Raw genomic sequence first — 25,845 nt, 5'->3', positions numbered from 1 at the left:
CAACAACTCACTAATAGTGATAAAAATGTAATCAGTATGTGACAGCAAAAACTTACCATTCTCTTTGACTGGGTCAGAGCCTTCTGCCAAAGATGTAAGAGCTGATTGATCAGATTGTTCCCCAACACGTATGACTAGTTTTGGCACTACCCCTGGATGATACACATCTTGCGTTTTAGAGTCAGACTTTCTTCTCCTCCCCGATTCCACAGACTCCTTCATATCCTCGGTCTCAGTCTTCACAGCACCTTCACCATTTAGCCGATTACTGGCACTGGCGATCCTCTGCATCTTGCGTTGTGCAAGGCTTGATGTGAGCTTCTTCAACTTCCAGTATATCTTGTAATCCATGGTCTGGCTGCCTCGTCCACCCATCCCACGAGGAGCACCAGCGACCCTCGCATAACTCAAAACGGGTTTGCTAACCTGAGATTTTGCCTTTTCCAAAATACTCATCTCAGCAGTCTTCAAGATTTCTGGTTCTTGCTTCACTCCAGATTCGAGCGCTTGGGAAAGCTCGATGTTTCGTTTGCCAGTATCCATTGGGATCTCAGTTAGTGCTGGTTTCTTTGGGGAACATTTTTCTGGGAGGGCCGACATGCTTGCATCATCCATGAATCTCTTTGGGACCTTGATGACTCGGGAAGAACGAGCAGTAACAACAGGTTTAGTTGGTTTCGCCGAGCTGGACTTGTCCATCTCTCCAATTGGCTGGTCCTGTACCTCCTCTTTTTGGAGCATATGGCCTTTAGAGTCCGAATTTGTGCAGCTAGATCTCTTTCTCTTTCTAGGCATGCTGGAAGCCTGTCCTTGGCTATCTTGCATTTTAGGAAGCATTACCCTTTGTATTTTTCGCCGCACAAATAAACTCTTTCGGGGCTTCCTAAAATGCTTCTTTCGGTTGGAACACTCCAAACTCTTGCTAAGAGACGCACCTGCTGCTCCATCAGGAGATACAACAGGCTCCTGGTCTGCTTCTAGAGAGGCGCTCTTGGAGATCCGCTTTTGATTTTGAGATACAATGGCTGCTTGTTCGCTAACATCAATCTCCTTTCTCCTCCTCTTGTGGTGTTGATTGGTTTCGAGTGTCTCAGCATTTTCTGTTGAGGATCTTTGGTCTTTGCTGGATCTGACTCGGGAGGCTCGCTGTTTACCTTTAACCAACGTTGAAGTCCATACTATCTTTTTCTGCCTTCTCCGGCTTTCTGTTCCACTGGAATCATGACTTTGTAATGTTTCAGTAACATTCTCGTCTTTTGCTGCTTCACTTTTGTTTTCTTCTGTACATGTGGACACACCTTTTGGATCCCTTTGTCTCCTGAGTAATCTGCCATTTGTCTTACTTGAGCTGCTTGGTCTCAAATGTTGCTCTGTTTCTTTCTTGGTCATCCTTCTTGCTGTAATCTTTATTACCATTTTGGGCCTCATAACAGTTTGGTCAGTTTTGGAATCATTTCCACTTTTTATCTTGGGTTTGTCAGATGATTTTCCTGCAGGTCTCACACCTGCTGCTGCCGAAACAGGTTTCACCTTTGAGGATCCTGGTTTATGGGTACGGCCTTTAAAGGAACCAGGCAATTTTTTATTTAATAATTTTTCTTTTGAATTAAATGTAGGGCTGCATAGCGATTAATCGCGACTAATCGTTTGCAGAATAAAAGTTTTTGTTTATATATATATATATATATATATATATGTGTGTGTGTGTGTGTGTGTGTGTGTGTGTGTGTGTGTGTGCTATGTATAATAATTATGTAAAAATAAATACACATACATGCATTTATAATTTTAGAATTTGTTATATATTAGATATTCTTATTTATATATATAATATAAATTATGTAACCCATTAGTCGCGATTTATTGCTATGCAGCCCTAATTAAATGACAGCATTATAGAAAAAGTAGTTATGCATGTCAAATCCAATCAATGCAATACTGACTTTAAACAAAGTTCTTGGTTTTATTAATGCAAACTATGAAGATGTGCAGAGAACATGAGATCAATTTAATATAAAATGTTTTAGATCAAACAACTGTGATGTTGGTTTAGTCTCCCATTTTGTGTATAATGCATGGGATGGACAAGTGTACGTGTATTTTTATGAAACAATATCACAAGAAATTAAGTGACAGTGAATTTCGCCATGTTCACATGCTGTCTCCTCAATATGAAACTTGTAACTGTTTTCTAGTATAATCTCAAAATAAGGTGGCAAAAATTTTGGTGCATAAAAATATCATAATGCCTTACTTGATGAACCCTTTCTAGAAAGTGAGGACCGTTTCCTGTCCACTTTAAACCCAGTGAAGTCTCCCTCCTGAAATAAAGAAAGAAAGAAGGAAGGAAGGAAAATAAAAGATTATTACATAACTGGATTTAGGCTCCAAGCAAAAGTTCATCCAAAAATAAAAATGCTGTGAATTTTTTATATTAGTCTCAACATGGCAAAGCCACAAAAAGCATACACATCCACCATTAAAGGAATAATAGCCTCAATTATGATGGATGTCTGTGCTTTCTGGGGCTTCATCAGGTTAAGCCACATTTAAGAAGATATCATGACAGCATTTATTATAAAATTATTTGTTTTTGTTCAACTTAAAGCAACACTAAAGAGTTTTTGCTCTTTGCTCCCCCTACAGGTTGGAAGCAGAATTGTCCTTTACCACTGTCGTAAATAATGTAGCCTACTGCAGCAAAGCTGGCTCGGATTGGATTGTAGGTCTGCCGTAAAGCAAGTTTTTGTAGTTTTCACTCAAACTACAGTACCGCGACCCGACGGTTGGAAACTTCTTTAGTGTGGTTTTGGCCGATAGAGGGCTGCAAAGCGAATGTGAAAGTGCTGTTTACCCTGTTTCGAGTGGATGAACGGCTGAAACTATTTTGGAAATGTTATTTTAAGGTAAAAAAATATTTTTGGTGTTGCTTTAAGTCACATACATCCAGGGCTCAACTTTTTATGCTGGCCTGGTCGGGTCAGTGGTTCAGGTTTCACCTGCACTGCCAAAATTTTCATTGGCCCCACCAAAAAAAGATTTCAGTGATAAAATAATTAAAAAGTCAAATATAATTGTATACCTTTACATTGTATTCTTCATTTGTTAAGACAATTTTGAATGTAAACTCTAATTCTGAAATTTCACAATAACACGCAACAGTATCCACAACAACCAATAAGGTAGCAGAAACTTCATGACATTGCTGAGAAGTTTGCGACACTTAAATGGGTCTCGATGGTAACATTGCATAAGAATATATACAGACAAACGGCCACAGACAAAAAAATATATGCGTGACTGAGAGCAAAGCCAGTGACAATAATGTTTTCTGGCCCGAGCGTCTGTCATGCTGGCCCCGGGCCATCAGGCAGTCCTTTATGTTGAGCACTGACATCTGAAACACATCGCCCTGTTGTTTCATATAAACGTACATGCATGTTAGAATCTCGTATACACGCATATATATATATTTAGAAGAAAGAAATCTGATATCATGTTACCAACTCCTCCTCAATGAACCCAGGGTCAACTCACGCTCACACAGCCTCGTTAGCGCAGTAGGTAGCGCGTCAGTCTCATAATCTGAAGGTCGTGAGTTCGATCCTCACACGGGGCAGTTAAAGCTTTTCATTTCTGTTGGCTAGAAATTAGTTTGGAAATGGACGGTACCAGTTCATCCTCTCCACCTCACCCTAGCATAGTCCGTTTCTAGCCAGTTTTCTGTTCACCACTTGAATATGCCATTTAACTCCAGCACTGATCAACAGAGGCAAACATATGTTTTGCTGTGGCTTTTATTAAGCAACACGGGTGGGCTTACAACATAATGTAACGGCTATAAAACTTTATTTCAAAGCATCATCTATGAAAATGATTTGTGATTTCTGTAGGACTGATTTCCATTGGATTTGTAATCGTCCCACACTCTTTAATATCGTCATTATAGGAAAACACCAGCGTTTTTCTATATTTTACTATGTTCTTCCCTCAACTTAGATGAATTAATACATATCTATCTTTTCTCAATGCATGCACTTAATTGTTGTAGAGCGCGTTGTGAATTTAATGGTGAAGCATTTAGCCTAGCACCATTCATTCATTAGGATCCAAACTGGGATAAATTTAGAAGCCACAAAACACTTCCATGTTTTCCCTATTTAAAGACTGTTACATGAGTAGTTACACGAGTAAGTATGGTGCTGTTGTTGTTTAGCGTAGTAAAGTAAAATGTCTGAGGTGTTATTTAATTATAATGAGATGACTTTTTGATATAGCTAAAAGAAGCATCTAGAAAACCCTATAAAATGCGACAAATTAAAAAAAACTTAAGTCCAATGAAGCATATAGCTACTTGAAAACAACTTTATAAAGTAGCTTTGAAAAACACTAATCCACTACTGACTATTAAAGAAGTCCATGCATGTTAGCATCTCTTCTACACAAATGACGACATGAAATCCTGTTGTACTTACAATTCCTCATAGGTCATAGATATTCAGCATGGATGCACTGTTTGCTGAAATCATTTAGTTCTAGGGATGCTTATATCAGTTAATTTTCCCGACCGACAACCGTAGCTTCTAAACCGAACATTAACCGTTAACTTATAAGATTTTAATATGAAATTGTCATTGAGTAAAAATACAGTTGACGGTTGTCTGTGAACTAGTAAAAACAAAAGATTTAATTTGAACGTGCAAACAGCAGTGACAGATCAACAACAGAACCAGGATTCATACATTATCAGATATTCACGCAACATTACCTTATTAAAAAGCACGCGATCGGTCCAGAGGATTAATATCCCAAAAGGGCAGATTGTCTCCGTTTCTTCTACCCCAGTGGTCATTTCTAAAGCAGGATGCTTTTCAGAAAGTTTTGCTTTTGCGTCGTCTTTCTCCGTTTGTGCAAAAAGAGAGATGTTTATGTTCAGGGTCAGAGGCCATCACCGAACGTCTGTCCGGTTGTGCGCGAGACGGAACGCGTCATCTTGCGCGGACACGCGCGCGTCTCCGTTCAGCTTCCAAACACGCATACAAATGATTTCTCATACAAATGATTACTTTATCAGACCGTCAGGGCAGCAATAATTTGTGTCATTTACAGGACATTCACAAATTACAGATAGAAAAGTGGCTAAATGTCTGTCGGCTCATGACTACACGCACTATGTATTATCAAATTTTTTTTTTTTAACTGATAATGTTAACCGGTCATAAATTCTTACCTTCGGTTAACGGTTAAACGGTCAATGTGAGCATCCCTATTTAGTTCTGCATAAAGTACAACTCTTCTCTCGTGTAATGTTGATGCTGGGTGGACGACAGATTGCAATACCCAAGTTTCAGTCCATTTAATCAGATTGCATCAGTCTACTCTTTAATCTTGCATCGGTGTGATGTCACAGCTCATCATAAGCACTGTGCTGTTGCAGCATTGCATCAGCTGTTGAGGAGCTTGAAAAGCACTTGATTCACTAAATTTTAATGGAAAGCTACAGAAAATGTACTCATATTGTACAACCTAAGGAAAACACATCTCACTAGAAACTTTATGAAAGGACAAAATATTGGAACTGGGATGGAAGGTCATGATTATAAAATAAGTACTTTTATGGGGTGTGTACACCAAGGTGTGTAGACCAAGGCGTTTCCAATGGAAGTGCCACGCCTTTCAAAAACGCCAGCAGATCGCAGGTTTTTCTGCACTCAGCGCCTAGACTTGAAAAATATTCAGCTTTGGGTGAAATGCTCAGCTCGTCAATGTCACTTCTTACTCGGCCGTCCAATCACAGTGGAGGGGGAACATCACTTAATGACTGATAAGTAAAGTTAAAAGAAACATGCTAACAAACCCATGTATGAGTTTGTATGATACACATAGGCAACACATAGGTCATAGGTTCACTCCCAAAGTAGGGCTCCACGATTAATCGGGGGGGGGGGGGGGTCACAATCTCGATTCATACATTATTGCAACCTTCTTTCTAAATGACAGCGATTCACTTGCATATACAGTATTTTCTTGAATTCAATTGCTGCATTGATGTGTTCACGTATTTACATTACAACCATCCAAGATGCTATATCAGTCAAACTTGCTCACACTCACACAGTGTAAAACCAAACCCTATTCATTCACCAATCAAACCCGATCGTTTCTCTTCTCGCTCTTCCTCATTTGCAGTGTTCTGCTGTCACTCACGTGACATGTAAAGGCGACACCTAAACACATTGGTTTACTTGGTGGATTTGTAGTGCCAATTATGGCTGTCACTAGGGCTGCACGATTTGGGAAAATTTTCCCATTGCGGTTATTGATGCTAATATTGCGATGTGCGATTGCGATTATAATAAATGGTATCATGAGTCAACTTGATGGGTTTTAAGGAAAATCCACACACAGTTTAGGGATAATGCTAAAATGTGTATTTGTAAAACTAGAAATGTTTTGGTATTGCCACGTGATGTAGTAACTGCTCAGTGTCAGTAATCCTAAATCCAAAATACCGCCATACAACAGACGTAGAGTTTTTTTTTCAGCTACCAGATCACTGTCAATCTCCTCTGCATCCATCTTCGCTCTGTTATTTCCGTGCTGCGCACACACAAGTAACAACGCACGCAACACACGTGCATGCCACACGTGCACTGCCTTTTTTGTTCATTTTTCTTTCTTTTTTTAAACAGCAAGAAAAATCAACAAACTGTTATCAGAAAGTTTGTGTTAACAAGTCCACATAATTGCAACATTTTGCTGTCATATAATTGCACAGGCTGACATCGCGATTAATTGTGCAGCACTAGCTGTCATGATTATGGAAATTGGCTGACGGTTAACTGGACGGTACCGGTATTGGAACCGGTAGAAAAAATTGTGAACGGTACCCTAGTGCTGGACCACATGTCTGTAGTGGCTGCAAAAAAATGAATTCCTTAGAGATCCTTAAGAATAGCATCCTTCACTTTCCTAATATAGAATTAAGGGCTGCGCAAAAATTCCGATACAGCTAACTATTATGATAAATTCTCCCCCGATAGTGTATCGATATTTCAATCTCTACTATCAATATTTTTAAAACCCCATCAAATCCCTCTGTGTGCATCAAACAACCTCCTCCATCGCTGCTGTAGTTGTCGCTGTCCAATTGTCTGTGATATACGGCCATTTGGTCAATGTCTCAGAAGTTAGCGGGAGTGGGAAAATGGCAGAAAATGTAAAAACACCTGCAGCTTTCAAAGCCAACGTGTGGAAAAAAACGTTTTTTTTTTTTTTTTAATTCAGCTCTATTTTTTTACATTTTTGATAAAAAAGAAAAAGTATTGCAATGTATGGCAACATGCAATGTATCGTATCGTATTGTGATACATTGCACCATGATCCATGTACTGTGATATGTATCGTATCGTGAGGCCCTTGCCAATACCCAGCGCTAATGGAATTGCGGTTTTGAAAATGTATATTTTACCTGGCAGTTTATACTGCTTATCAAAGTTTTGCAGCATTTCTTTAAATGCTGTTTTTTCACTGTACTGAACAGCTTTGAAATGTATTGCATTACACTGTCAGTTAAAGAAGCACCATCTAATACTGTCCAATTTATACAGGCGCTACAGCTCCCCCTTGTGTTTTTTAATAAAGAAAAAAGAGCCCCATTGCGGAAAATCCTGGTGGCAACGTAGAGAATGACGAAGCAACAATATTAGTTCTGAAAAAAGACAAGGAAATAATCAATCGAAAGGCTGCAGCCTCCGGAGGTCGCATATGCAGGCTGCATACGTCATCAAACCCAGTTTATTTAAAATAACTGAGCACTACATTCGCAAGTCATGCGAATAATTAAATAATTCAAATAATTTACAGGCACTCCGCAATTATTTCTCAGCCAATCAGAATAAAGCATTCAACAGGCCCGTGGTATAAGACAATTTTTATAACTAAAAGTCCTGTGTAGCACATTTTTTGCTTGACTGCAATAAAAGTTTTTTGTAAAAAAAGACGAGATTCGTTTGAGAGAATCGTAATCTCATTTCCCAAGGAAAAAAACTGTTTAATGCTCTGATGCACAGTCACTCTGAATTAGTTTTGTTTTTGACTTCTTGTATCCATTTATTATGCTGTAAAAATCATAGAAGTGCAGAACATACAAACTGCACTAACGTTACTGTTGTCACTGTTACCCAATTCAAAATAATTACACTGCATACGTTTTTTCGCCCCCTTTTGGGAAAATTGCTTTAATCTCCCAATACCGATTATTGGCCAATACATTGATGCATCTTTACATTTGATATAATTTGCAAAATTTTAACTTTATAGAATCAACAAAATGTAATTATGGTAACTCTTATTTTGTTACAAAAGTTTTACTAAAGGAAATGTCACCTGCATTAGCACACCATACTGTCTGTCTGAAGATTCCTACAGCACAACAGTAACTTAAATGTTTGTAAACAGTTCGGTATAAATAATTGGGCTCCTCATTTAAGTAGCTGAGCTTCCTGACACAATATTAACGGTGAATACATAGTTTACATTCAATGCATACCCCTCTATGCCGGATGCACACCACGCCTCTTCAGCAATTATACAGTAACTCTATATGCTGCCAATATTAGCCATTAAGTCAAACCGACCTGTCCAGGTTCATCCACAAGACGAACACGAACTCTCAGCGCTGATAACTTGACATTCACTCCTTCTCTCTGAACCATCTCACAGGTTTCTGCCATATTGTCACTGCTGACCCAGAAACAAACCCAGTAGCCACGGTAACTGCAGTTAAATACCCGCCACGAGAGCTCGACAGCCCGGGAAATCACCACCATATAACGGGGGTCTTTATAAATACTTTACAAAGTATTTCAACTCGTTGACCTGTAAATCTCGTGCATGCAATTGTGCAGGTGAGCGCATCTCTGCAAAAACTGACATCAGCAACCCCGCATGCAAGATAACGCATTTCCTTTTCATTTTAAAGGCATTTAGACGTAAAAACGGAGTGAAACACTCACCTCATCGCTCCCGCTCGAGCAGAATCCCGCCTCGCTCTGGCGCTTGTGCTTCTCCGCCAACATGAGCAGCCGAGTCAGTGACGGATCCTCTCTGAGCGTAGTTCCAACGTCGACGGGCCTGGGCCCTTTCCTGTCCTCGGCCCTCGCTCGACCGACACGAGAACGTTTCTCCGTCCTCAGTAGGCTCCGAGACGTCCATGGTCGACCTGGGAAACGGCAGCGAATTGTGGCGGAGGTGTTTATGCTTGCTACAGCAGCCGAGGCTGATAAACCGCCTCCCGCTGCCGCCATTATTACATACCACAACAACAACTACGGCGCTGAGCTCTCGAGAGGAACAAGATGGAAAGGCGCGAGATAGCGGAGGAAACGCAAAGCATTATGGGTTATAGGGTTTTTATTTTAAATAATAATTTTGTATACTAATTATCGTTTTATTTATATGAAAGCACTGTTATTTGTGTAGCTTTCGATTTTTTTAAGTCTGATTAAAATATACTTTTATAAATATATTGTATTTTAGTTTGATAAACGTAAAAAATATATATCGAAGTTCAGAAAAGACAAAAATTAAAAACTGACAATAATTTATATTATTCTAAAACTACATAATAATCGCTGATAAAGACACTATATTCCCTAAATTACTAATAATATAGCACATTTGCACTATTTTACTAGATAGGCTACTGTTATTAATTTTCCTCTTGAAATACGATTATACACATAGTTATACACATAGCACAAGCTTTTAGCAGCCAAGTCATATATTTAGGAGAACTCAGGTAACAAATAAATACATACAATGTAATTTTATATTTTATTTTTATTTGATGTTGACTCCTCCTCAATCACATTACGTCATGAGGGGCTCACACAGCCTCGTTAGCGCCCCTGCCACCTGTAAGTCGTGGTTATTCTTGGTTATGACAGCCAATCAAATTCCCCGCTGAAACCAAGATTTGCAGGCAACGGCCAATCAGCGTTCCCGGCTGAAACCAAGATTTGCAAGCGACGGCCAATCAGCGTTCCCGGCTGAAACCAAGATTTGCAAGCAATGGCCAATCAGCGCTCCTGACTGAAACCAAGATTTGCAAGCAACGGCCAATCAGCGCTCCTGACTGAAACCAAGATTCGCATGCAATGACCAATCAGCGCTCGTATCGCTATCATGAACCTGTCTGCTAGTAAAAACCAAGAATTGACCAATCAACGTCAAGAGCCCCCCCAGAGCTTGCGAATTACGGTCGGAGAAACATCTTCAGGTAAGTCACTTTTTATCAACAAAAATAAAGTAGCAAATATTTTAAATTGTTTTAAACCAAAAACCTCTAGCACAGACTAGCTTTGTAATTTAGGTAATTAATACAAACTAATAATTAAACGTCAATTGTTATTATATATATATATATATATATATATATATATGTATGTGTGTGTTGTTGCAATCGTTATAACGTTACTGTAATCAAACTTATATGTTTTATAGATTTACCGAGCAATCAAAACAAAGTATAACGTTACAGTTTACTACATCTTTACTACAACTTCGTACACAGTAAGTTACATGCTTCTATTTTTAGTACAGTAGCAAATATTCGTTTTAAACGAAACACCTGTACCGTTAGCCAGGCTAACATTAGCTTTGTAATTTAGGTCACTAATACAAACTTTTAATTAAACATCAATTGTTATTTATTATATTGTTGTTGTTGTTGTAATTGTTATACTGTAAGTTAATTTGTATGTTTTATAGATTCACAGAGCAATAAAGTATAACTGTAAGTTACTACGGCTTTACTACAGCTTCGTGCACAGTAAGTTACATGCTTCTATTTTTAGAACCTTTAAGTGTATTTTGATGCTAAACTTAGTTGTTTTAGCTAAATCAATTGTAAATGCATGATTTAAGGTTAAATGCTTTACTTGTAACATTATTAGAGCTTACTCTGGAATATAATGCTGATATGTTAGTCAACATTTTGAATCTGTTGGAAAAAATATACATATATATTTATATACATAGAATAATATAAAATCAACACTGTAATGTGATCATGAGTAAATATGTGCAATTTCTGCATTATTAATGTGATTTTTTTGTCAAAACATGAAATATAAATAGTCAGAGTCAATATGTTTGTTATCAGTCATCAAAATAATATCAATCTATGCACTAGTTTTCTATTTTAGATGAGGGACTGTTATGAATGTTATGGAAGTGACAAAAAGACACACGTTTTTGAGAGAAAACATTTGTAGGATTTCAGTGAATTATTTTGCACAAACCAGAAGCCAAAAACAGAACAAATGGAGAAGGGATGACTCTTTTTTAGAACAAAAACAATGCATTTAAATGTAATTTTCATGTGTGCATTAAAGAGGAATATGTACTGTTATGGATGTGACAATTCTGAAATGGTTTTTATATGATTATGAAAAAACATACTTAAAATGCTTTAAAATCTTTAAGAAAGAGACCTCCAGTGGTATAAAAACCACCAAATTTTGACAGCTAAGCTATAAATGCAGTGAAAATCTTTGGTAAAAAAATGTTCATGGTAAGGTTAGCTTTTGTAAGGAATTGCCCATATAGTAATGTAATTTACACAGCTGGATTACCAAATGTGTTTTCTGTTTCTCTGTAATATTTATATCTTCATTTTTTAATTCAGATGGAGCCTCGCTTCAGGAGACGGGCTGATGGCAGCCTGAATCTTTCGGACACACTGGAAGCAGCAAAGGTGAAGGAAGCCAACAAAGGAAAGCCTTACACAAGACCCCTGTCCCCGGAGGCTGTGCTGGACAAGGCCAAGAAAAGCTTAAGTCAGCACCATGGAGATCCAGCTAACAGAAAGCACCTGCTGGGTTTCTTTGAAATCCAGTTTGGTATCTTTCGTGGGCAAACATTCAGGTGGGTGGCAGAAAATGCACTAGGGTATGCTGCTTACCTGGTTGCATCTATGAAGAGGGACACCACAGGAGGCAGCAAAGACTCCCAAGAACATGCCCACAACAAGGGGAGTTTCAGGGAGTATATTGAGCTCTTTCCTTCTGGCAAAATTGCCATTGCCATGAAGGAAGAGCAGAATGATGCAAAAGCTTCCAAGCACGCTGCCCCTACTCAGCACGCTGCACCCACCCAGCATGCTGCACCCACCCAGCAAGCTGCACCCACCCAGCACGCTGCCACCACCCATGCTTCCACTGCCTCTCTACGCTCCCTCTTGGTTGGGAAGTTGCCTGACCAAAGAACCCTGACCAAGACCATAAAAAGGATAGTTTCCCCCATCAAAACCACACCTTGTAAGCAAACACTTATGTGTAAAATAGTTGGTTTGTTTTTAGTATTTGTTGCTGTTCAGGAGTCATGTTTAATTGTCCCGTGTTTTGTTTTGTAGCTTTGGCCCAGGCACGTGCACGCCCCTCTGCCACCCTCACCCACCCAACTGTGTCTATTGAGGGAGCCACAGGGCCCACAGCCACCCTCACCTACCCGACTGTTTCCATTGAAGCCGCCACAGGGCCCTCAGCTACCCTAACCCACCCCTCTGTGTCTACTGAGATAGATGACAGCACACTGCTGGCAGAGGCAACTATGTTTGAGGAGGCACATGTGGCATGTACGTTTATACTTATTTAAAACATATAACAAAATATTCAAGTTTACTTAACAGGCATAATAAAGTAAAGTAAAACAATGGGTGGGTTGCACCAACAAAGATTAGGCCCAAACATTAAATCTTGTTTAAAAATAAACAGGGTTACATTTAAATTGTCATTTTGATCCAGGTTTAAATTTTACATTAAACCTAGATTATCTGTTGTCCCTGTACTTTAAACTCTGTTTTCAGTCTCAGTTAGGGATTAACTTTAAACGTGCATAGGAGGTTTAAAGATTTTTTTTTACAATTAAATGTGTAGATAAATGATCAGAAACAGACACTGCGAGCGTGGTGGTGCTATTCAAAGATGCGTTTCTTAAAATGTCTCAACAGAGTAAGTTTAGCGGCACATTAAGATGTTTTATTGGCTTTGAAGCATCAAGTCCGGGATACCCTCCCTATCCTACAGTACATACATAGACTTTTTTTAAATACACAGGATAGAGGTCGATCACTCAAAAAGTATATTAATAGCACAGAGAATGAACAGACACGGCGGCATGACAAGTGCGCTGGCACATCATTATATCACAATATCTGAGCTTGTTTCCTGCCACATTGCTCCTTTAATCAATACAATAGACTGTTTTAATAGATTGTCAAATGTTATTATTTTGAATCAACCCTTTAGATTTCCGATTTATGTAAGTAGTGATTTATAATACAAAAATTACTTTTCCTTTGCCTGCATAAACTGTTTATTTTCTTTTGAATAACAACGTCAACATTGTTGCTGTTTAATTACAGCAAATTCATTGTGCCGGACAAAATAAAACACAGATGAAGGGTGTAGTTAAGGTTTTAATCTAAGATTTGTTAATCTGTGTTTAAATTGAAGTAGTGCAACACAAGTCAAATTAAAATTAAACTAAGATCAACAAACCCTGGATAGCTCTAAACTGTTTTTCAAACTCTAGGTTTAATTTAAGTCTTGTTGGTGCAACAATGTGAATTAGTGTTTATGTTTTTTTCCAGCACAACGAGTCTGTCTTCCAGCTGGATGGATACACACCCTGCCTGAAGTGGACCAAAGGTGGATTTCCAAGGCCCTGTTCAGATGGGCTGCACCAGGCCGTCCTGAGCTGATCTATAACAGGGTGGACAAACTTTGGTGGTATCCTCCATCGGTGCCACTGAAGACCAGTAGTGCTCCTTCCTTGGAGAATTACTTTGGCCATCCTCTGCTGCTCTGGATGCCACGAAAGCTGTGGCAATTGAAGCTGACCTGTCCACATCCAGACTGTCAGAAAGATCTTCTGACCTCAGCTGGCCTGCATCAAAAGATCAGGGTGGTGATTGCTTTGAATAGTGTGTACTTTGTGGCATCTGAGTACCTGGCCTGCCGAAGATGTAAGAGGAAGGTCATCAGCTGGAGCCATGATATCGTCTCCCAACTCGACATTGGCCACAGAGTGCAGTTCCCCTGCATTCTAACATCAAAACTTGCATGTGACTTTCAGGTAGTATGTTTGATGCGTCAACGAGGTCTGGGAAACAGCAGCAGCCAGATCCAGCGCAAGCTGCAGGAGCGTCATGCTGAGGTCTGGTTGCAAAAAACAGTCCAATATCTTACAGATTGCAAGGGGATTGCCAGTGCTGTCACATCAAGCCTGATACTGCCTGTGACATTTGAACCGCTTCCTACAATGCCTTCTGTCCCTAAGCACCGGTGGCTGATGCAGGTCTATGCCCAGGATGTCCTGCAACGGCTGGATGAGATCAAGGCCGCTATAACATCACAATATGGTCGGATCTTAAAAATGGATTCCACAAAAAAAGTAGCCAGAAAACTAGCAGGACCCAGCTATGGCACCGCTGCCTGGGCAACCAATGTTGGAAATGAGCATGGACAGGTGATCATGTCCGTGCTCACAGCAAGTGAGGGTTTTGGTCTTGGGCCAATGATTGAAGGCCTCATTAGGAGATACAGAGTGGCTGGGGTAGCTCCTCCCGAGGTACTGTATGTGGACCGAGACTGCTGTGGCAACACTCTTCTGAGGAGGATGTTTGAAGAGTGGGAGCAAATGACCATCCGGTTGGATATATGGCACTTTATGCGGAGATTTTCTGTGGGTTGCACCACCGACTGTCACCCGTTATATGCCACATTTATGAGTCGCCTCAGCCACTGTATTTTCATGTGGGACCAGGACGACCTGACGGCCCTGAAGATGGCAAAGTGTGCAGAGCTAGAAGCTGACTGGAGACCATCATCTGAGGCGGATGTACTGCGCCGTATCAGCCGTAGCGAGCTAGCCCTACATTGCAGGAGAACCACTCGTGGGACCAAGGAGACCCTGACGATGATTGAGAGCCTCATTCAGGCCTTTGAAGGAGATGCTGGTCGTGATATTCTGGGAGTCCCTTTAATAAACTCAGCCCGGATGAGTGAGATCATAAAGTCCCAGCGAAAGCATGTGGCCTGCATCCAGGATCCTCAAGGTGTGCAGCTCTACATGCAGACGGGCACTTTAATGAAGGGAGGGCACCGTCTGCCAACTTACCGCTGTGCCAGAGGTTCTACTTCGCTCGAGTCTTTTCACCTGCACCTCAACAGATTCATCCCAGGTAAGTAATTTTAGTCACAGAATTTTTTTAATAAGATTTTACTTAATTATATATTGAAATAATTATGAGAATAGCAAGAACAGTTATTTATGTATTTATATGATTTTTTTTTATGTACAGGCACGCTGGCAAGTGACACCTTTTTTCAGGCGTATCTTTTGGATGGACTTGCAAGGTGGAATGAGGACCGGGCTGTGGCAGCAACAACTGATGAGCAGCAGCCACATTCCTACAGTCATCTTCTCCGTCATGCTGCCAATATTCTTGCAGAGGAGGTCATGGGCATGAAAATCAGCCCTTATGTTGGGCCAAGAAAGTACACTGGTAGATAACTGTTTGTTGTTTTTGGTGACAATTACACACACACACACACACACACACACACACACACACACACACACACACACACACACACACAAACAGTGTTATAATAAAGAGTAATAATATAATATTCTGATATATTATCTAATTGTCATTGTTTTAATATTTTAAAGGTGAACTTATCGGAGTAGAGTATCTTTACCAGCAAACTGGTAAAGTTCTGCAGGACTACAGGTTGGCCATTGAAGAGTCTGAGACCACTGAGGTTGCTATAGAGGTGGAGGAAGCTTATGATGAACTTGAGGAGTTTCAAGACATCACTGTCCCCACCTTTGACACAGAGCGGATACCTTCTGCTGCTTCACAAGCATCAGTGTCTGCAGCATCATCTTCAACCCCTCCGGCAACCAGACCCAAGTCATCACTGTATGTGTCCCCTACATTACCAGTGAGATCTCCTGTCACCAGCTCTACATCATCACTGTCTGTGGTCCCTCCAATACCAGTCACATCTTCTGTTTCCAGCTCACTGCACACTCAGCCAGCACCATCTCCTGGCGCACATAGCTGTGAGTTTTACCAAAGTATTTTTATTGAGAGTTGTTTGTTGTCACACTAACTCTAAATGAATATTTGTCATATTGAAAGATAAATACAAATGTAAACTAAATATTTACCTTTTTCATGTAGCCCCAGGTAACCAAGGGTCCACAGAAACTGACTTTCCATCATCTGAAGAGAACCCTTTGCATGATGTAAGGGCACGGTTTCTTTTTTAATGTACATATACATGTATGCAAACAAAATCTGGGTTATGTTGGCTGTGCTTTCATGTGAATATTTGTATTCATTGGTGCTTTCAAAAGTTGCTAAATGATCTTTCATTTTAGGATTGTGTTGGACCCGATAATATTGAAGGTTATGGAGCTGTGCAGGACTTGGCAGAGTATTTGTTCAACCTTAGAGAACACCGTCTGGCCTTAACTGGAGAAGAGTCTGATCAAATCATCAACCTATGGCAGGCATTGGGGGAGTTTGATAAGAAAAAGACCACTTACTCGCCACGTCACCAAACCAACCTAAAACAGGGACGATTCAGGGCCAGTAAGAAGAATGTGGCACCTGGTGTGGAGAGCACCAGAAGGTATGCTAAATTTAGCAAATACGGGGTTTTGATTTGTTTAAGGGTTTTGATTTTTATAAAAAGATAACCTGACGAATTATGACTAGCTTATCTTCCTGCAGCCTGTTAAGTTCATACTTGGCCTAGATATAACAAAAATTGTTAGTTGTGATTTACGTTTAATGCTAATTTTATGTTATGTAAGTTACATTCCTCTGGACACAGTTCTAACCATACATCGTTGAAAAAACGCAGACCGGGGTCATTATATAGTGCCACAGGGATGACATATTTTTGTTGGCTGACCCTCTCAAAAAAGCCAGTTTATTTTCTCATAGACTTTTGGATTATCACAAAAATAATCTCTGTGTTTAACAACAGTTTAAGACACTTTTTGTCCAAAGCTGTGATAATGCCACAACACAGTAAAACAGTAGATTCCTAATTTATTGATATGATATTTCAACATCGACCCAGAAAACAAACAAGACAACATAACTCTGCAAAGATATTACAAATTAACATTTAGACAACACATAGCAAATCTGACAGAAAAAAAACAATAAACTCAACAGAGAAAAGTTCACACACTGAAATCAATTTTACATTAATAATATGAATTCTGCTGTAATTTGTAGATGTTTCGTTGGGAATCGTAGTCCTGCACAGAGGCCTGACTGCAACAGAGTGGTGGAGGGCATCTTCATAAGGCTCTGTGCTCTCTACCAAAACGCGGTGCGTGATAATGGAGAGAGGGTCACCCGCTTCACAATGATTGCACGGGTCTACAGACATATCCGAGAGTGCATCCTCACCAATGATAGGGTGATGAGAGAAACCACCATCCAGCTTCCACAGATGAACGCTAAAACAATCTCAGACTGGTGAGTAAATTAGCATTGTTACCGCTATACCAAAACATGAACCCTCTGTATAGCCCTCAGCTGCTTTAAGTAATTGACACGGTTGACCGAATGTAACTGTGAGTGCTTTGGCGGGTCTAGAAACAAATCAACAAGTCCAACTTCTGTTTACTTTTCTATTATGAAAGATATGATTTATTGCTTATGACATGGTCTTTAACAGACTGTAAGAATCCATAATCCAATGTTAATTTCAATGAAAGTAGTCATTTTACAAAAGCAACATGACACTAGGGTGTGATCAATTGCTATATGATATAAGCTGTGTAATGCTGTTGCATTATAGTCGTGATTAAACAGTAAATGATCACAGCACTTTTTTATTTTTGTTTAAATGTTTATTAATACTGGTTGTTTTATGTTTTTCCAGGTTCTCCAAGCGTGACAAGTCACAGGATGTGGGGGTTACAAAGCAGGGTATCAATTTCCCAGATGCACCCATGGCTGGACCTGAGAAGCTTCCTGCGGCTTTGCAGAAAGGGCCGAACCTATTTCCAGGGAGCTTGGCTGAGCCTCACCTTTTTGTCCTGCCAAGAAACACTGCTGGGGAGGCAAAACTCAAGAGGAGGTCACAACCTCCAGCCATCTCCCAGGCACCACCATCACATCAAAGACTCCCTATCATTGCACCAGCAATACCCGTCTCTCTGCCTTTCATTTTGCCCTCCCTGCAGCTACCGACAGTTGTAGATACATCATCTTCAGTGCCTGGAACTTCACAGGTGGTGTTCTTTAACGTACCTTTACCTTCTGCTATGCCACCATCAGCTCAGACACAAACATCCAGTCAAGCTGTACCTTACTCCACTCAGCAGTACAGGAAGAGAAAACAGATGAGGGAGGAAACTGGAACTGTCACACGCAAATATGTGAGGAAGACAGATGTTATTCTTTGTAGAAAGTGCAACAAAGAGAGAAAGCCACCATCACATCTTCAGTACTTTGGCAACTGGTACTGCAAAGAGACTGAGACTCAGTCATATGCTGAATGGAGGGCTGTGCTGGAGGGACGTGGTTATGGGAAAAAAAAAACAGGAAATGACAATCCTCCAGCTCCTTAAAAATTTCACATTTTATATACACACTGTAAATAATACACATGCTATACACACTGTAAATAATGTTAAGTTTACCTTGTTTATGGTCAAGTTTTTTATTGTTATTGTTTAGGATGACCTTTCAAAGTTGCACTACTGTGATAAATGTTTGTTTTGATTTAAAAAAAAATTTAGTCTGACATGTCAAAGGTGCACTGCAAATTTTTGTTTTTGTTATTATTATTATTAACATTGATACGTCAGAATTGCACTACTATGTTGAATGTTTATTTTATTAATGTTTACTATTTATTATGTTGACAATCCTCCAGCTCCTTAAAAATTTCACATTTTATATACACACTATATACACACTGTAAATAATGTTAAGTTTACCTTGTTTATGGTCAAGTTTTTTATTGTTATTGTTTAGGATGACCTTTCAAAGTTGCACTACTGTGATAAATGTTTGTTTTGATTTAATATTATTTTCTTAGTCTGACATGTCAAAGGTGCACTGCAAGTTTTTGTTTTTGTTATTATTATTATTATTATTATTATTATTATTAACATTGATACGTCAGAATTGCACTACTAAGTTGAATGTTTATTTTATTAATGTTTACTATTTATTATTTTATTTTAATAACATTGCTGTTCTGGTTTTTTATTTACCTTAAAAATCTATGCAAATAATAAATGTTTAATCCTTGCCCTCACATTGTTTCTGTGTCTATTTATATAGTCTATTAATTTGGCTACTCTATACTTTACGAATAAACAATATTTTGTAGCTGTAAACACAAAAACAAGTCTTTAATCAATAAAACACACCATAAGAACAGGGACAGTCCTGTTTATAGTTTTTATTCCGTTATTAAAAGTGTCCAATTACAGTGATGGGGGGGGCTGATTTACAATTGATTAAAGTGCGGGAGACAGTGACGATGACACACATGCGTGCACTAGCAGCGTCAAACTGACACGTCACACGAATTCCACCACTGGTCTGAGCGAGGCGCGAACTCGCGTCGCTGTGCCGTCTTTTGGTTGCTTTACCTCGACTAACACGCGCCGGCTTGCCTCGAGTAGGTAGCGCGTCAGTCTCATAATCTGAAGGTCGTGAGTTCGATCCTCACACGGGGCAGTTAAAGCTTTTTAACTTTTGTCGGTGAGATATGGCAGTAGAGGGTAACATGTTAGGCTATGTAGTCAATTTTTGGCTAGCTTTCTGTTGACCATTATATATGGCATTTAACTTCAGCACTGATCAACAGATACAAACTTACATTACATACATTATATGTACATTTGTAAATCTAAATACATGGTAATTGATTTGTTTCTGGCTGAATAACTCTCACCTAACCATGTTTTTTCTGACACCTTCCAAAATTAGGTCAATTTTTCATTTCAAGTCAGAGAAAGTTTCATTTTATCATTACCATTATTTTTTTCTAGTAAAAAATTATAAATGTGACCCTTGACCACAAAACTGTCATAGGGGCCAGTTTTTTTTTTAAAAATTGAGCTTTATACAAAAAAATAAAATAAATTACCTTTAAAATTGTCCAAATGAAGTCATTATCAACACATATTACTATGTTATTACTATGTTAGTATGTTATTACTATGTTATCATTATGTTATTACTATGTTATTACTATGTTAGTTTGTTATTACTATGTTATCATTATGTTATTACTATGTTATTACTATTATGATAAATACAGTTTTGATATGTATACAGATGGAAATGTACAAAATATTTAACAAATATTTAATATAATATGATCACTACTTAATATCCTATGTAAATATGATCTTGGGCATTAAAAAAAAAATTTGAAACATAAAATGTATTTTTGGCTATTGCTACAAATATACCCATGCGACTTGTTTTGTGGTCCAGGATCACACATATCCATAATAAAATCCTTAAATAATTAAGTATGTGACTAATCCATAAAGTATGTACTTTATTTCCACACATAATTGTTTGTACAGTGTAGGTGTTTCTATCAAGAATAACAGCATCAACGTCATAACACAACCTAATTACATCAATTCTCAACTCTTCCATTCTGTTATAAGTCATCTACAATCAAAAGTATGATGTTAAGTCTATTACAATGGTGAAATAGATTTTACAAAAACTATTTCAAAGTTTAAAGAACTTTATTGGTGATCTTCCTTCCATGCCCCAGATATACATGACAAGAAACACAAAGTGGATACCGGCAGACAAAAGTTCACATATCAGTGAGCGAGAAACAATATTCTTTTTGCTTAAATAACTTTAAATGCCTGCGTGACAATGAATGCAGAAATGAGGCCTTCAAGCACGGGCCTGCTGTTTCTGTTTGAAGTCCGAGATCCTACCCTCCATTAAAGGCCGAAAGTGACGAATCAATCCCTGAGAACAAGAGAAAAGGTTTTAATTTAAAACATTGTAGAACTGATCTGAATATATTTCTGAGACAAAGTGAAAACATATTATTGTCACTGCATTAGTCCTAGATCCAGAGTCTTTGAAAGTATCTAGTACCGTATTGTCCTGAACATAAGACAACCCTGATTATAAGACACCCCCCCCCCCCCCCAAAGTGTACCTTTTGGAGAAATGCTTTTTGAAGACTAACTCTTGTCTTTTATAAAGAAAATGCTTTAATTTGAAAAGAAGAAGACCAGTTTGGTACCCTACAATCTTTTAATACTTTTCATATGGCATACAGTACCATATATAACCAGTAGTCCATCTGGATTTAATAACAAATAGCCTATGCTGTCCATCTCATTGTGGAAAAACAAGTAGCCTATTAATATTTTATTAACAGTAGCAGTCTTACTGTAAATGACTTTAGTTATCAGGTTGCTTCAGTCCAGGTGAACTTGTTTATGTTTATTTGGCGCCACCTACTGCATTTGTGCAGGTATCTACCGTAGTATGATTGATATATTGTCTAGAGCTCGAATATGTGACAACATTGTTTATTAAGAGGCATTTCTTTGAAAAAAGTTGTCTTATATTCAGGACATTACGGTATATAGTAAAAGTTTGCTTCTCTTGTACTTCTAAATATACCTGCACTGGCCATGCCGCTCCATCTCCCAAAGCACAGATGGTGTGGCCCTCAATCTGCTTACTGATTTCCCAGATCATGTCAATCTCTGCTGACTGTGCGTCGCCTTTCACAAAGCGCCACATCATTTTATTCATCCAGTCCACTCCTGAGCAACACACAAAAACACGTTTAGATATAAACAAGCATATGGTAAGGACTGCACTTTTTCTCCGTGCCCTAAAAACAGTTCCCATCTGCTGGATATGTAACCCTGTGACAGTTTCACAGAGATATCAGTTTCTTACCCTCTCTGCAAGGCGTACACTGACCACAACTCTCATGCTTGTAGAATTCAATTAAGCGGGCAATGGCTCGGATTACATCAGTCTGTGGAGAAAGGACCATTTTTTATCGTAAAAGTTTTATGAGGCAACAATGTTTATTTTATATTATAGCAGGGATGGGCAAACTTTTTTACTCGAGGGCCACATCAGGTCTTAGAATACAAAGGAAGGGTCATACATGTGTTTGACAAACAAAGCTTTTCAAAAAAAGCTCAAAGTATATTTTCTGCCCCATTTGTGGCACCAATTCGTTCTGTCTGAGCAGTCCGACTGGGCCGGATATAACATTGGCTCGATTAAAGCATTATAATCCCTGAAGCTTTAAAAAAAGTGGCATTGGTTAAGCCAAACAAATGACAATATGACTTCATCTTTCATTTAAAAGGCAACTCACTGATTTATCCATGACAATGAGTGCTGCTGTGCCAAGGCCAGTTTGAGCCTGAATGAGGGCATCAAAATCCATCATGACATCATCACATACGTGTCGTGGGATTAGGGGTGTGGAGGACCCACCAGGAATAACACACAGGAGATTATCCCAGCCCCCTCGAACGCCACCTATAGAGATCAGATGTGGAAAGATTAAACCTTGGACAAACATTTATAAAGTATGACAGTGGTTTCATCGTACCTGCATGCCTTTCAATAAGTTCTTTCAAGGGAATGGACATTTCTTCTTCCACCGTGCAGGGGGTGTTGACATGGCCAGAAATGTTAAAGAGCTTCGTGCCAGAGTTTCTCTCCCGACCAAAACCCAGAAACCACGTGCCGCCACGACGGCAGATGGTCGGTGCCACAGCTACAGTCTCGACGTTCGCAACCGTTGTTGGACAACCAAACACACCTGCAACATGCAACATATTTCCCATTTGAAATGCACAACGATACTATTCGAGAGTAACAACATACAAACCTGTTCATACGGCTTTATGACTTACCCACATCGGCAGGGAAGGGAGGTTTCAGACGAGGTTTCCCCTGTTTGCCCTCAATGGACTCGATCAGAGCCGTCTCCTCTCCGCAGATGTACGCCCCAGCGCCACGCATCACAAACACGTCAAAGTCATAACCTGAGCCGCATGCATTTTTGCCAATAAGTCCGGCTGCGTAAGCCTCATTAATGGCCACCTGAGAGAACCAGCACAAAAACACCCACAGTGCATTGCATTAAAAAAATAATATTAGTTTAATACATTGCATTGATAGACAAGAAAGCAAATCCTATTTTACCTGCAGGTTGGACGACTCATTGTAAAACTCTCCACGGATGTAGATATAAGCTGCGCGGGCTCCCATGGCCCTACCGGCCACCAGGCAGCCCTCGATCAGCTTGTGAGGATCATTACGCATGATCTCTCTGTCCTTGCAGGTGCCGGGTTCACCTTCATCAGCATTCACCACAAGATATTTAGGCCTTGGGGAATGAAGACAATAACATGATTCTGTGTCAATCCGATTGAAGTAATTCAGGAAGTTACTGGAGGTGCGGCATATGTTTGGTAACTTTCATAGTCATAGGCCTCTCGTGTATAAAACTTATTTGATAAATCTTGCCTGATTTAGGATGTAATCCTACCTGCCATCACTGGGTTTGTTCATGAAACTCCACTTCATCCCGGTAGGGAAGCCAGCACCTCCCCTACCACGCAGACCGGACACCTTGACCTCATTTAAGATCCAGTCCACTCCTTTGTCCAGAATCTCCTTGGTCTTGTACCAGTCGCCTCTCTTCAAAGCACCCTTCAGCCTGAGAAACAGGGTATGGTTTATCTTAAAAATTCATGTTTCTGGATCTCATCCATTTCTGAACAATCCTGTGATGTGGCTACAAAACTTTTTGGATTTTACCTCCAGTCATGTCGTCCGTACAAGTTAGTGAATATTCTGTCCTGGTCAGCGAGAGGTCCAAATTTGGTCTTCTTTGGTTTATCCTGTATGACACAATGTGATTACAGTCCATTTCAATTGATCATCATATGTACATGACAAGTTTATGAGAATACAGTTACCTGCTGAGCGGTGCTGTTGTACCGCACCAGTGCCATGGGGTTTGGGGGACAGACAGGGATGGTGGTTGCAGGGGCACGTGATGCGCCAGCTGCTGCCATGGCAACCGGGGCCCGTGATGCCCCGGTGCTGAGCACCCTGCTAAGAGCAGGACAGCCGAGACAGGACAACATCCTTATCTGAAAAATATGTTGAACATGAAATATTAGCCAAACTTTCTGGTCATTGAAATTAGTAATAGTAGTGACACTTCTGTAAATCAGTTAGTGGACAAATATTGTCCAATTTAATGGCAATTTAGGGCACATTAGCAGTGCAAAGGTTGTGGGTTCGATAAAAAAGTATACATTGAAACCAATAAAGGTTGCTTTGGATTTAAGCATATGACAAATGCATAAATGTAAATGGTTTAGTCACTTTATCTGTCAAATTCAAAATAATATTTGTTTAATTTTTATAATAAATGCAAAGTTTTATCTTTGCAAGTAAACGACGAAGATGAGATGCATTAGGGTTTTGTAAACAAGGTTGTACCACGTGGTACACTGTTTAGTAACACTCCTTGTGCCCTCTCTCAAAACTAAAAGTGCTCATTACGTGTCCTGTTTATTTATATTTATTTTAGTTAAACGTTAAAAAAAGTCATTTACATGCTTAGTTTTGGCGCCTTATATACATCGTTTTTATAAAGAAGGCACAAAAACAAAAACAATTCGTTTGTCCCAGTCACTAAATTTTTACATGAGAAATTGCATGTAGGATTTCCATGCACAAGATGCATTTACAACTTAATTAAATCATGTAAAATAAGTCACGAGCCCTTAAAAAGCAACCAAATGTGTTGCGTTATATGAAGGGAACTTACACAAGATAAGAGACAGATCTACTACTAGTTACAACTACTATGGGCTTTGCAGCAAACATAAAATACACATATACAAGAATCAAATAACACCATATTACAAAAACACTCACAAGCTAAGTACCTTTAAAACAGTAACTTATATTAAATCAGTGAAAATGGACTCGTCGAGGAGTGACCTCCACATTGACTCTCTGTGACATTTGAGAGATTGCGATAACGCAAAACGTTTTAATCTTTGTTAAATACATAAGCAATTGCATAACAGCTGTCTAATGAAATTAACCGTCCAAAACATTAAACCAAACACAGCTTAAGGGCATAAAAACACTTACCTTCGTGATCTGCCCGGATCTGTCGTTATCAAACGTAGAACGGAAGGAATATAGCGACCGACCCGGATGAGATAACTGGTGTGAGCGTGAGGGGGCGCTGTTGAGCAAGTAATATACACTGGACAAGGTGCATTCAGAAAATATCCAGACCTCTCTCAATTAGATCAATTTTATGTTGCAGCCTAAAACTACAGTCATTTAAAGTAATTTTTCCTCATTTATCTACAATCAGTACCCCATGAGAAAGTAAAAAAAACTGAATTTAAGAAATGTCTGAAATATAATGGCATCTTAATGATGTATGTGTTTAAGACAGAATATCAACAGCACAAGCCACCTTATTTAGTCTGAAGTTTAGTTTAGTTTAATTGTGTATGAAAAAACAAATTATTGAAAGTGCATTTTTCAGGAATATATTAAAGCAGTGTCTTTTTGTGCAATTGGATAACATGAAGCATATTGCATGTAAAGTATACTCTACCACACTGTTATATACAGTTTATGCTAGTTTGAATGAATTTTATAATAAAATCCACCTATTGGTAACAATCTTACTGCATCTTAGTGTACAGGTT

At 39.2% G+C, this 25,845-nt stretch overlaps 3 protein-coding genes and 1 non-coding gene across 4 annotated transcripts in view; 2 read left to right on the top strand and 2 right to left on the bottom strand.

Moving 5' to 3' along the window:
* The window catches only part of kmt2ba (lysine (K)-specific methyltransferase 2Ba), a 30,344-nt gene extending 20,972 nt beyond the window's left edge, over positions 1-9,372 (bottom strand). The window contains exons 1-3 of the mRNA XM_065287891.2: positions 9,018-9,372; positions 2,255-2,321; positions 57-1,559 (exon numbers count right to left, since the gene is read on the bottom strand). Of these exons, the coding sequence (XP_065143963.1) occupies positions 57-1,559; positions 2,255-2,321; positions 9,018-9,308 (1,861 nt within the window). The 5' untranslated portion in view covers positions 9,309-9,372. The remainder of the gene's footprint in view (positions 1-56; positions 1,560-2,254; positions 2,322-9,017) is intronic.
* Positions 3,547-3,619, top strand: trnam-cau (transfer RNA methionine (anticodon CAU)). The gene has a single exon. It is a non-coding gene; the product is annotated as a tRNA-Met (tRNA).
* Positions 9,373-9,912: 540 nt separating the features above from the next.
* LOC135776977 (uncharacterized) lies at positions 9,913-20,474 on the top strand. Its single transcript, XM_065287877.2, has 12 exons — positions 9,913-10,282; positions 10,507-10,575; positions 10,774-10,834; positions 11,693-12,323; positions 12,419-12,640; positions 13,658-15,250; positions 15,371-15,574; positions 15,745-16,140; positions 16,262-16,326; positions 16,462-16,715; positions 17,333-17,578; positions 17,988-20,474. Exons 4-12 carry the CDS (start codon positions 11,693-11,695, stop codon positions 18,676-18,678), a joined length of 4,302 nt encoding a protein of 1,433 aa, XP_065143949.1. The 5' UTR covers positions 9,913-10,282; positions 10,507-10,575; positions 10,774-10,834; the 3' UTR covers positions 18,679-20,474.
* A 146-nt stretch (positions 20,475-20,620) lies between these two features.
* ndufv1 (NADH:ubiquinone oxidoreductase core subunit V1) lies at positions 20,621-25,361 on the bottom strand. The gene is made up of 11 exons (XM_065287888.1): positions 25,271-25,361; positions 24,076-24,252; positions 23,915-23,997; positions 23,643-23,813; positions 23,297-23,480; positions 23,005-23,194; positions 22,698-22,910; positions 22,458-22,624; positions 22,025-22,106; positions 21,740-21,885; positions 20,621-21,070 (listed from the first exon to the last, which is right to left on the bottom strand). The coding sequence occupies exons 2-11, from the start codon at positions 24,244-24,246 to the stop codon at positions 20,993-20,995; spliced, it is 1,485 nt and encodes a 494-aa protein (XP_065143960.1). The 5' UTR covers positions 24,247-24,252; positions 25,271-25,361; the 3' UTR covers positions 20,621-20,992.
* Between the last annotated feature and the right edge of the window lie 484 nt (positions 25,362-25,845).

Source organism: Paramisgurnus dabryanus, chromosome 19, assembly GCF_030506205.2.
Source record: "Paramisgurnus dabryanus chromosome 19, PD_genome_1.1, whole genome shotgun sequence".
NCBI classification, from domain to species: domain Eukaryota; kingdom Metazoa; phylum Chordata; class Actinopteri; order Cypriniformes; family Cobitidae; genus Paramisgurnus; species Paramisgurnus dabryanus.
The sequence above is the reverse complement of the archived record's forward strand: the minus strand, read 5'-3'. Positions and strand labels throughout refer to the sequence as shown.

Bases quoted from the DNA above. Each gene is read 5' to 3' on its own strand.
- LOC135776977 (XM_065287877.2), top strand. From the start codon at position 11,693: ATGGAGCCTCGCTTCAGGAGACGGGCTGATGGCAGCCTGAATCTTTCG. The intron at 16,327-16,461 runs GTAAGGGCACGG...CTTTCATTTTAG, and splicing joins AAGAGAACCCTTTGCATGAT to GATTGTGTTGGACCCGATAA. The intron at 17,579-17,987 runs GTGAGTAAATTA...ATGTTTTTCCAG, and splicing joins GCTAAAACAATCTCAGACTG to GTTCTCCAAGCGTGACAAGT.
- ndufv1 (XM_065287888.1), bottom strand. From the start codon at position 24,246: ATGTTGTCCTGTCTCGGCTGTCCTGCTCTTAGCAGGGTGCTCAGCACC. The intron at 23,998-24,075 runs GTAACTGTATTC...TGTGTCATACAG, and splicing joins ACAACAGCACCGCTCAGCAG to GATAAACCAAAGAAGACCAA. The intron at 21,071-21,739 runs GTATATTTAGAA...TCTTGTTCTCAG, and splicing joins GAGCGGCATGGCCAGTGCAG to GGATTGATTCGTCACTTTCG.